Below are 12,666 nucleotides of genomic sequence, written 5' to 3'. Positions count from 1 at the left end.
TGCACACAAATAAGAAGCCGAAAATGTGAGGTGTAATTTACTTCTGCATTGGTTTCAAGGGAGGAAGCTACTTCTTTCATATGCAGACGAAAGTCAGAATTCTGAGTAATTTGTTGTTTTTATATTCATATTTATCCATTTGTTTTCAATGGTTCAATTGAACTTATGGGTGTTAATATTAAAATCAATGAGATTTAATTCATGAAAACAAGATTTGAACTTAAAAAATAGCTAAAAATTAAAGAACCGCTATTGGATGAATAGGCTTTGTTTCATAAATGCAACAAGAATCTCTTGTCAGCAAAAAGTGACAGCTTTTCTTGTAGTGTGCAACTTTCACTTTTTATACTAATTTCTTCTAAATCCTGATAAAGACAAAGGTCATTCACAAAGCAACTTAACTACTGAAAGCGTTCCAAGGTCAAATGAATGAAGCACATCTTCAATTAATTAGTAAAAAGAACATATATTTCCTTATAGGTTTTTCCCCCTTAAAATGCATTTTCATAGCACTATATAGCATTTAAAAACTGAAAGTTCTTGTAACCTACACTATTAGTTACTGTGATTATATTGTTCTTTACAAACTGTTAAAAAGAAGTTTGACTTCTGTATATATACACATATATATATATATATATATATATATATATATATATATATATATATATATATATATATATATAGATATATAGATATATAGATAGATAGATAGATAGATATACAGTTTGACAACAGGTCTAGTGGTAGCATAGCTGTACAAACCACATATTGTTGACTTCCTCTGAACTTAAAATAAAAAAGTAAACCGAAACCAGTGAGATTCTCACACTTCACATGTCCTGTGCCACAGAGCTGAGCTCAGAAATAATCCACATCCTTTCACGCAATGGAGGAAATTTATGTCAATGAATGCTGTTTTAAACCTGCCAACAAGCCATCTACAAAAAACCTCACAGGTAAGAAAGAAATTACAAAAATTTAAGGTTAAATTTGTAAAATCTGCTATTACTGTTACATTATTGCCCCTCAACTCCCCCATCCACATTTTCTTTTCAGGTCCAAGGAGTTGCAAGAGAAATTTTTATTTAGTTGTTATTCTCTTGTTGGGGCTGCTGACTGGAAGTATCAGTCTTGCTTTCTACTGTGAATTATGTTGTGTTTTTAATATATATATATATATATATGTATGTATATGTGTGTGTGTGTGTGTGTGTGTGTGTGTGTGTGTGTGTGTGTGCGTGCCCATTTCTAATGAAATTTGACATGAAATTTGACAGACCAGTATTAAATTGACTTTCATATTTTAACGTTTCATTAGCTGATGGCAAAAATTAAAAATATTTCTGTTTAGCCCTAAAATAAATCAGCAACAGTGTACTTTTGTGTCTCAAAAACATCTTTGCTTATTTATGTGTATTTCAGACAAAAATGCCTTACACAAATATCTCTCATCAAGTAAACAACTTTCTTCTATGACTGAGGAGAGAGACCTGCTGAAGGCCAACCTCACTGAAATGACCAAAGAGCTGGAGAGGCTGCAGCGTTTGTTCAACCAGAGTGAGTCCTTGTCTGAGCTGTTGTGTGTCTTTGTAAAAGGTTTTATTCCCCGCGATAGATGGAAATATTTTCACATTATATCTGAATTGAAAGAAATAGCAGCCCTGTAACTAAAGATGAATAAATACGTTTACCAACTTCAGTATGTGAATACATTGTGCACGCAGATCTGTGTCAGGTTAAAATATAGATTCCAGTTAATTAACAGAGAACAAATAAAGCATTGCTGAATGTTCCATGCTGATCTTTAATATTTCTTATTTGATGTTTCTTTCAGAGAAAACATGTCCTGCAGGATGGAGCAAGTTCTGTTGTAGCTGTTATCTCCTGTCTGAAAGCTCTGACTCCTGGCATTCAGCTAGAAAGAACTGCACAGACCAAGGAGCAGATTTGGTGGTGATAGACAGCCCTGAAGAACAGGTACAAAGTTCATGCATGTGTTATATTGTGTTTTCAAATGCATTTTTAAATTCAAACCATATGTTATTATGAAGATGACTTTCCCCAGTTAGAGAAAAAATGGTTTCATAAAAGTGTTATCATTCAACTAGTTTGACAGCCATGATTCAGTCACTCTGGACACCAAGTATAACTTGCAAAATTCATTTTGTGAGTAAATACAGAATATAGTTAAACTTTTTTCTTCTAAAGTGAAGAGTAAAACTCATCAAAATCATTCATCTAATTGTGAAAATCTGTCAAACCCCAGAGTATAAGTGGGGATTATTACGAGGATTATAGAATATGTTCCAACAGCTTAAGTGCATCAAAGTTGCAACAACTTGTAAAGGTTGAGGAGAATGCTTTTTTTTTTTAGGAGGCAACAACCTTACAGCTAGTGAACAAAGCTGTGTGGTGGTATAGCAAGGAAAATATAACAGACTATAGGAAGATGCAGCATACACACAGGTTATTCCCCCATTACACTGAAACTATTTGGCATGAGGGTGATGAGAATCTGTAGCCAAAGGGGCAGAAATAAAAGGGAGTCAAGTGATTCATAACATGAATGTTTGTGTGCTTGTTGAACAGATCTTCATCGCTTCATTCACCCAGAAACGGACTTGGATTGGTTTAAATGACATAGAACAAGAGGGAACGTGGAAATGGGTAGACGGCACGCCTCTGACTCTGAAGTAAGTCTTCACGTTGGCCCAATATATTTAAAATATTTATAATAGTCGTTGAACATGCAGAATAACTTCATTGATGAATTTAGATATTATTACAATCATAGAGACTACCTTGTTTTGAGGTGGGGGGTTATCATTATCTATAATTCACAATGGGTTAAACATGCCAGCAAATCAGTTGTCATTGTGCCCATAAAAATGTTTCCATGTCTTAAAGCTAATTAAAAGTTAATAATTCTGTTGTTTACTGACCCACCAGGTACTGGGCATCTGGTCAACCTGACAATGCATTTCCTAAAGAGAACTGTGCTCATACCAGATTTGATGAAAACACTTCCTGGAATGATTTTCCATGTCAAAATTCTCTTCAATGGGTCTGTGAAAAACTATTGTAACACCGCTGTTTTTAAACATTAGATGTATAAATGTATAAAATGTATAAATGTAGATAGATAGATGGATAGAAAAATGTGTGTATGTATATATATATATATATATATATATATATATATATATATATATATATATATATATCTGGTGAAAAATCAACAGAAAAAATTAATTGCGCATAAAACATATAAAACTCAAGTAATATTGCACACTTCCATTTCTGGTATACCCCTGTATTACCTAAGTTATCAAATAGTATCTGGATAAAGCAAAGTATTTTGGATCATTACTTATCATTGATAATAAAAATATCAAAATAGGATTTATTTATATTCATTTCAAGGAAAATGGTTAATAATTGCAGTATTTTTTGTCTACATTGCATTATTTGGTCATCATGCAGTTTTACTTTAGAGAATCAAATGTAGCCTCTTATTAGGAAGCCCACAAAGACTGTAGTTCCTGTAGTGCAGAGGAAGAAAAAAAGGCTGCGGTCTGCTTTAGTACATACCATCACTGGGGAAATAGTTTCAAAATACCAGCATGGCTAAATATCGGAAAACAGTGAGAGAGTACATGTCTTAAGATAATTTTGTGGTGTTGTATTTTTATGGCTAATGTTGGTTCATTGCATGAGTGCATGTTTTGCCACCTCTAAGATTAGACCTAATAGGAGCTTTATCTAGAGAGGACTGTTGTGTTAAATTTCATTCTACAACATTTGAGCAAAGAGTTTTCCAGTTAAGGCAACGATGATTTAGAGTTATTGTTATTTACTATACAATAATACAGTTTCTATTTTAGTATGAAAACATGGGTGAAATGTTCTCAGGTGTGCAGCCATGAAACAACACAACAGTTAACATCACCAGGACTGGTTTGCTCGCTATGCATTGCTTAATGTGTAATGTTATCTTCACGCTTTATTCTTATTTTTCTATTTGGAAACTAAGATTATTTTCTGTTGCTGTTCGTTGAGTGCGTGCAGGGTGTTTCACTGTATTTGTGTTTTATATGGTTTTGATGTACCATAACTTATTTTTTGAATCTACTGCATCGATTACCGATGAAAATTTGTTTTTAACCCCATAATAAATTTATTGTGCATTCAACTTGCTGAATTAAAACAAACAAAATTAATAAAACAATGAGGTTCTGACATTGTTATTTCAACTGCTTTAATCATAAAAAAAAATCACATTTCATGTTGTAATTTTTATTAAAATACAGTTTCCACAGCATGTGTTTGACAGACATAAGATTGTGATTGATATGATAAATGAAATGTAATAAGTAAAACAAGAGAATGAATTTAAAAGACAATAAGAAAGTAATTTGAAACGGTTGTATATTGTATTATAAACAATCCAAATATCCACCCATCCAACCATTTTCCACCACCCACTTACTGGGTTTTTCAGCCCGAAAAAGCTTCGTGGGTCCATTCTTCTGTTTGCCCACCACCCACAGAAAGGGGCTGTAGCGTTTCAGTACTTCGTATACAAGTTGGCAGTCAGAGGCGGAGGTACTGGCACTTCAATGGCTGGCTCCAATTGCTCTGCTCAGAGTCCTATCCCTGGGACCCGAAACCAGACAAATGGCAAACAATGAATGGATGCTTTTGCATCATACACTGTATTTACACATATTTTTCAGTCAGTGCACTTACACCGTTTTTCTAGCAAAAACATAAAGAAAGGGATGATTCAAGACCTTTGCACAAGACTTTTCCTACTCCTACTCAAAACCTAAAGAAAAATTATGGATTTGATCAACTGGTCCCTAAATGCAAATGACACTCTCTTCTCGATGAGGAGCCTGGGTTCAGGAGAGCCCAAGTGTCCTGGAGGGACGTTCCCTGCCGGATACACGATGGATGGTTGGCAGAAGTGGCGCGACTTGTGCCTGGTGGGACTGTCAATTGAGGACATTGAAGACATTTACCTATTTGGAACCATGATAACTGGGTTCTTGCTGATCGGAGCTGGCTTGGCCCTGGCTTATGGGAAATTGAAGAAAGCGGTTACAGCTGTTCAAAACCCCACGAGGCTAGCTGTTATGATCGAAGGTCTGGGAAGAGCTATGATTACTCAGAATGTTCTTATTGATTAAGATCTTGGAGAAGCTCACGGCTCTTCAATGGGAAATTGATACACCTGGTGACCAGTGATGGACATTAAGAATAACTGGAAAAATTAAGATGCAGTCTCTTCGTACCGATTCCGATACTGGCCCCCAGCTTGATTGTGCAGAGATGCCACAACCTGATGCTGCTGTCTGCATTGGCTTACTCTAACCCTATTTACCCACCCCTGTTGCTTGTCATGTGTTTTCATGGTGTAATGGTGTAAAGATTCAGGTGCTTTTGTGCTGAGGAGCTTTTTTTTTCTGTCTCATACTGATCCCATATCAGGAGCTCGGTCTGAGTGGAGTTCTCTTTTTTACTCCTCCACTGCCCTTTTGTGTTGTACATTTCATTGTTTTTCTTTACCTGTTCCGACCTGTCTCCCCAATGTGATGTTTGTGTAATGTATGTACAGTTGGAAGGGGTCCAATTTGGCTGCAGGCAACTGCAAGTGACAAATAAAGGCTTCATCATCATCATCATCATGTATCTGTTTAATGTAATCAATCTTTATGATCAACTTGTCTCTTTATATAGAAACACCAATACCAACTTAAAACCACTCTATTAAAACCATTCTATAAGAAACAAAAAATGACATCTTCATTTAAAGCCTCGTCCCTTGCATAAAAAGTTTTCTCCAGATTCTCTGAATCGTTTGATATTATGTGCCACAGATGATGAAACTCTCCTCGTTCTTTTCAATTTTGCTTTGTCTTACAACTCTTTGTAAATAATGAAATAATGAAAAAGTACATGTCTTAAGATAATTTTGTGGTATTGTATGTGATGGACCTGCTGACAGTTAATGTAATTAATCCTGAGATTTTTCAACAGGTTCTTCTTAGTATTATAAAACTTTTCCAGATTTATGTTTGATATTTTCCAGATGTTTTCGAATATTTGTTCCTGACATAAAATTCAAAATCACATCTTAAATTTGTATGGAAAACATCTTCCTTGTTTCCTTGTGTTCTCCCTGGGGCAGGAGATAGTTATACTTACAGCCCAAAACTTGGAAACTCAATAAAACCAAGAACATTTTAAATAACATATTTGAGTTCTTGGTTCTTCTACACATTTTAGACATCTTGTAGTGTTGGGGATTTTTTTTTATGGCATATATACTCTGAAATGATATATCGCTATATACTATATACTCATACTGGAGTTCTTTGTATATTGGGAATTACAATGTTAAGTTGACCCATATAATCAAATTGTTTGTGACCCATATACTTAAGTCAAGTATCATCTACATTTACATCATAGACTTCATTATTTCTGCATGAACAGCTGGTGATGCCCAGCGGCAGCTATGAAGAGGATAAAGAATGGAAAAGTGGAGACATGATGTGTAGAAGAGAGGAGAGTGGATTTATTTTTTTAACCAGACTGTTTAACACAATTCTGGAGAGCGAGCGGATGTCTGACTAATGTACTGATACTAGTTTTCAGTCAGAACGGTGAACATGCAAGAAGTAGCAGAGTAGTAGTAGTAGAGTATGTTGGAATTTAGTAATGCAAATATACCTTATGTATATCTTATATATATTATATATCTTACAACTACTTCATAATCAGCATCACACACTTGTTTTATACTGTATTCCACACAGTTAAGTATTGTAAAGTAGTTTTACAAGTAAATTGCTACGCACACACACACACCATTAGACATTAGAGAGAGAGGCCCTCCTCTGAAGAATTTGAGGAGGAGGGTTGCCTCACTAGTGCAAGCCTCAGAAGGTATACCTTTGTGGCCTGACTTTGTTAGAGAAAGACAATGTTGTAAATCTCTGGGTTAGAGGAGCTCTTTCCTTTCCTGCCCCCTTTCTCTTCCTCTCTTTCTCTCTATCTCTCTATGCAGGAATGACCAGAAGGTAGGAGTGGTTGTCATTGTGATGGATGAGGTGGTGTCTACACACAAGGAGTTGCTCAGAAAGCTGCAGAAGAACCCTAAGCCAACATCAGAACTAAGGCCACCTTAAACTGTTCTGACAAATCACCTTAGTGTCCTGTTTATCACACATAGTAAAAAGCATTTGCTGTCTGGGTGTGTTGCTCTTTGTTCATTTGGATCTCCTGAGGGAGCAAAGAGACACGGCAACTGTTTTCAGGTCGAACCTTTGATTACCTGAATAAAGAAAAAATAATTTCATATTTTGAGATCATCTGGATCGTCTTTTCTCATAAAAAAAACCCAAACAAGTAGTAGTGCCAGTTCTTTGAACTCCAGGTATCAGAAAGTAAATTGGTAACATCTGGACTGAGAGAGAGCTCCTTACATTGAGCTGCATGGCTAATTTGCATTGCTTTGTGATTTCAAAAGTAAGATAGCTAATCCAAAATTAATCTGTTAGCTAATCCAATAGGTACCCAGAGATAATCTATTTGCTAATATAATAGCTAACCCATGAGCTAACAGGAAAGGGAAATCGATTTTCAAATGAGGAGTGGAATCACCATTTTAAATGTCAGACATGAATCTTTGATTTTTGAATCCATTTACTTATCTCTCTTTTTAAAATTGTGTTATAAAAAAGATCATTTTTTTAATTAAGAATTCAAAAATGGTGTGATGGTTCCTGAGTGTGACGACTCAGTGTTTTGTGTTTCCTCATAATATTCTATGTTCTTGTTTACTTGGTTATGTCTTTTGTTAAGATTTGCCATTTGTTAGGTTTCTGTTCTATGCCTGCCCTGGTCCCACTTCTCTGTGTTCCCCCTGTCTGTCCATGATGTCATAGGCTGTGTCCCCATTACAGTTTTTTCTGATTGCTTAAGCACATTTTTTGTAACTATTGGCTATTTTTGCAAAACTCTACACACAAATAAGAAAACCTGTCACCCAATTATCAAAACATTGTAGTTCTCTTGCAAAAGCGAACACAGCTAGATTAACTCTTCACACCTTCGTAAAAATGGTGTTTTCGTATCAAACAGTACACACAAGCCATCGTCTACTAAGCACACAATGCGCCAACTGCACACTGATGGTATGAATACAAAACACATCTGGCTTTTGCATTCTCTGTGTACAGATGTCAATTTGAGGTCACACTTTTGTAATAGTGTCATGTAAACATACAAGGATCCAAACTTCAAGTATTGGTGCTTATTCACACTCATCAAAACCAAGACAAAGTCAGAACACAAAATAGGAATTTCACCAAAAAAAAGGAAAAAAAAAAAAAGACAATCAGCCTACATCATGTCGTCTTTCTGGGTCCGGCCACAAAATTTCGTCCACATCGCATGCGATATCCTCCAGTCCAAGGCACCGGGGAAAATATCTCCTTGAATGACGTATCCAGGCCTGACATGATGCCTGGTCAATATCTCCACATGCCTCCTCCATTGCCTGTAAAAGGGCTACCTGTTGATGAGGATGACGGTCGTACACTTTCCAGCGCCAGGCAGAGAAGAACTCCTCGATGGGATTTAAGAATGGAGAGTATGGAGGGAGGTTGAGTGCCATGAAGGATGGGTGGTCTGTAAACCAGTTGCGGACCAAAGCAGCCCTATGGAAACTAACATTGTCCCATATGATGACATATCGGGTCTGCTCTGGTCTCTGAACAGTGAGCATGTCATGCAAGGTGTCCAGGAATGCAATAATGTGTGCAGTGTTGTATGGGCCTATGGTTGCATGATGGTGAACAACACCATTTTCGCTTATAGCTGCACACATGGTTATGTTACCACCACGTTGTCCTGGGACATTGATGATGGCACGGTGTCCAATAATGTTCCTGCCACGTCTCCTGGTTTTACTGAGGTTAAAACCGGCCTCATCCACAAAAAGTAGCTCATGTCCCATTGCATCTGCTTCTAGTTCCATCACTCTCTGGACAAGACAAAACAAATGCAACACATCAGGCCCATGCACAGCACTACAGTATGCACTTCCAAATTCAGAACCAATGACACTAGCTTACCTGCACATACTCATATCGCAGTTGCTTTACACGTTCTGTGTTTCTCTCGAAAGGAACTCTGTAAATTTGCTTCATTCTTATCCTGTGGCGGGCAAGTACACGACTTAGTGCAGAAATGCTTGCACTGTGTATATTTTGAAAGATGGTGTCATTATCAATTATGCGCTGCTGTATTTCGCGCAGTCTTATTGCATTATTGGCAATCACCATGTTCACTATATGGGTCTCTTGCTCTGGAGTGAACATTCTGCCTCTGCCCCCAACAGCTGGACGTCTAGCAATTCTGTAAAGTAACAATTTCAGTATTTTTGTTCACACCGAACGCGATAGGCGCGAGCGAAAACGCCCCAAACGCCCCTAATTTGACGCGTGCACATTCGCACCTCAACGCGTGTCCAAGAAAAATCCATCGCGCGTCAAAATTGCATATTTTGACGCGCGTGAACCGGAAATGTGGGAGGGATATGGGAGGAAGTTGTGCCAGACAGTATCTTTGCTAGATGGCAGCTGTCGAGCTAGCGCTTGAAGAGAGAGAGTCTCCCTCCTCTATTTACTGTGGAGAGCAGAGCAGCGGCGTTAAGGACGTCCTCGCCGTACCTGGGTCCATCAGGTCCTCCAGAGGCGTGAGCAGTTTGGTGAGTTTCACCACTTGCTCGAGGAGCAGCGCCTGGATGACGGCCGATTTCAGCGATATCACTGTCTTTCACTCGCCCAGTTTGAGGACCTGCTGTCCCGCGTCGGTCCCAGGATCGCCCGTCTAGACACCAACTACAGGCGCTCAATCCCACCTGCAGAGCGCCTGTCCATCTGCCTGAGGTTAGTAAAAGTGTTTAATACGGTAGTCCTTTATTGATACCTGTGCTAATATATGCTAAACTATCGTTTATACACTGTGAATGCCGTCGGTGTTTACTGATAGCAAACTGTGGTATGGAGACGACTGTTTATAATATTTCTAGTGATACTCAAAAGGTCTCACCAAGTCCCGATTTAATTCGATTTATGCTGTTATCAGTGTTAGCAATGATAGCATGGCTGTGGTGTCATATCAATGTATGCGCTCAGTGTTTGCTGATATCAAACTGTGGTATGAGGACCACTGTTGGTAATCTTTGTAGTGATACTCACTCCTTTTTTTTTTAATTTAGACCCGGTTTAATTCTGGTATAGTTGAATATTTGTATATAATCCCCGCAGCTGTCAGACTCTATAACAGGGGTCAGCAGCCTTTCTTTAAACTGAGAGCTAGATAAAATTGTGAACGGTTTGGTTCATCTTTAGTTATATGGTTCTATCTAGCATATTCTATCTTGATAAGCTATGTCTTATCACAGGTTAATTTTTCAAAAAATATTAACAATGATTTAAGCAAGGAAAGGGCTACATGTCAACATACAACTCTTTATTTCTATTAATGTCTTACTTCATTCCTACCTGATTGACATGACTAGGAATTATAATAATAATAATAATAATACATTTTATTTATAGGCGCCTTTCAGACCCTCAAGGTCACCTTACAGTAGCAGGTAAACAATACTGTAAAAAACATTTTTAAAAAAAAAATGTATATATAGCAAACATGGTAGATAAAATTTAGACATAAACAGTCATAAAAGTATAAAAGCAAATATAAAAACTGAGCAAGGTAAAAATGGCATAAGACAGATCAGGTGTATGCAATTCGAAACAGATGGGTTTTGAGTAGTGATTTAAAAGAGGTGAGACAGTGTGTGGTCCGTGAGAGCCAGTGGAAGTGCATTCCAAAGTCTCGGGCAGAACAACTAAAGGCTCTGAGTCCCGTGGTAGTCAGGCGAGCAGGTGGAACAGACAGAAGGGAAGCTGAAGAAGAGCGGAGTGTACGAAGGGGTGAGTATGTATGTAGAAGATCGGATAGATATGGAGGAGCGAGGTTATGAAGCGCTTTGAAAGTGAGAAGCAGGATCTTGAAATTGACACGGAGGTGAATTGGGAGCCAATGGAGCTGTTTAAGAACAGGTGTTATATGTTCAGTGGATCTAGTTCTGGAAATAATACGAGCAGCTGTATTTTGAACCAACTGCAGTTTATGGAGGGATTTATGAGGTAGACCATAAAGAAGAGAGTTACAGTAATCCAGACGAGATGTGACAAGAGCATTGACAAGTATGGCAGTACTGTGTGGTGTGAGTGAGGGACGAAGACGGTTAATATTACAGAGATGAAAGTAGGAAGACCGAGTGATATTATTTATATGTGCTGTGAAGGACAGAGTGCTATCGAGAATGACACCAAGACTCGTAACCTGAGGGGAGGGTGTGACAACAGAGTTATCAATGGATAACGAAAGACTGGTTGGAACTGTAGTCAGTTTTGATCTGGTGCCTATTAAAATGAATTCTGTTTTATTGCCATTAAGTTTAAGAAAGTTGTGAGTAAACCAGACCTTGATTTCACTTAAACAGTCAGAAATGGATGTGGGTGGGAGAGTAGCTGTGGGTTTGGAGGATAGGTAGAGCTGGGTGTCATCTGCGTAGCAGTGAAATTGGATGTTATGCTTCCTAAATATATTACCTAGGGGTAGGAGATAGATGATAAAAAGTAAAGGACCCAGGACAGAGCCTTGGGGTACACGGAATTAACTGAAGTAGATACTGATCTGTGAGGGAGTAATTGAACAAACTGTGAGCGGCCAGAGAGATAGGAAGTAAACCAGGCGAGTGCTGTACCATTGATGCCAATAGATGCTAATCTGTGAAGGAGGATGCGGTGGGAAATAGTATCGAAAGCTGCTGTAAGGTCAAGGAGAATGAGGATGGATATAAGTCCAGAATCAGCTGCAAGCAGAAGATCATTGGTGATTTTACTAGGGCTGTTTCTGTACTGTGACATGAACGGAAGCCGGACTGAAACTGTTCGTACAAGTTATTTCCAATGAGATGATGATGAACCTGTGCAGCCACTATCTTTTCAAGAATTTTTGCTAGAAAAGGGAGATTTGAAATTGGCCTGAAATTATTTAGATTGGAGGATCTGAACCATTCTTTTTCAGTATTGGAGTTATTATTGCAGTTTTAAGAGAAGAAGGAACAGAACCAGATATAAGAGAGGAGTGTACGATATTAGCAATCAGTGGGGCAAGAGACGGAATGAGAGTTTAACAAGATTTGTCGGCAGTGGATCAAGTTTACATGATGATGACTTCAAGTTAGTAATTATGGAAGATAGCTGAGTTATTGTGGGAAGTTCAAAATTGGATAGAGAGGATGACAGTTGAGAAGGACAAAAAACGCAGATAGAACAATTGACCATTTCACAGGACGAGGGCAATTGTTGATGAAGATTCTCAATCTTGGTGTAAAAAAAGTCCATAAATTTGTTGCAAACTGCGGCAGAGTGTGTATGTATGGCAAAGGTATCTAGGGGTTTAACAATATTATGCAATGTAGAAAACAAAGTGCGAGTGTTTCCTTCAGCAGATTCAATAACAGAGGTGTAGTAAGCAGATTCTGGTTCTGTTGGATCTCAGCTCTGCTTT

The 12,666-nt window shown here is 37.9% G+C and overlaps 1 protein-coding gene across 2 annotated transcripts in view; it reads left to right on the top strand.

The window, feature by feature from the left end:
* The window catches only part of LOC116314661 (CD209 antigen-like protein A), a 91,428-nt gene extending 88,313 nt beyond the window's left edge, over positions 1–3,115 (top strand). For both annotated transcript variants that reach the window (XM_039599920.1, XM_039599918.1), the window contains 2 exons: positions 2,593–2,696; positions 2,953–3,115. In XM_039599920.1, coding sequence (XP_039455854.1) covers positions 2,593–2,696; positions 2,953–3,088 — 240 coding nt within the window. In that variant the 3' untranslated portion in view covers positions 3,089–3,115. The remainder of the gene's footprint in view (positions 1–2,592; positions 2,697–2,952) is intronic.
* The last annotated feature ends 9,551 nt before the right edge of the window (positions 3,116–12,666 follow it).

The sequence above is a fragment of the Oreochromis aureus genome, linkage group 16 (assembly GCF_013358895.1).
Source record: "Oreochromis aureus strain Israel breed Guangdong linkage group 16, ZZ_aureus, whole genome shotgun sequence".
In the NCBI taxonomy this organism is placed as follows: Eukaryota; Metazoa; Chordata; class Actinopteri; order Cichliformes; family Cichlidae; genus Oreochromis; species Oreochromis aureus.
This window is presented reverse-complemented; position numbering and strand designations above follow the sequence as displayed.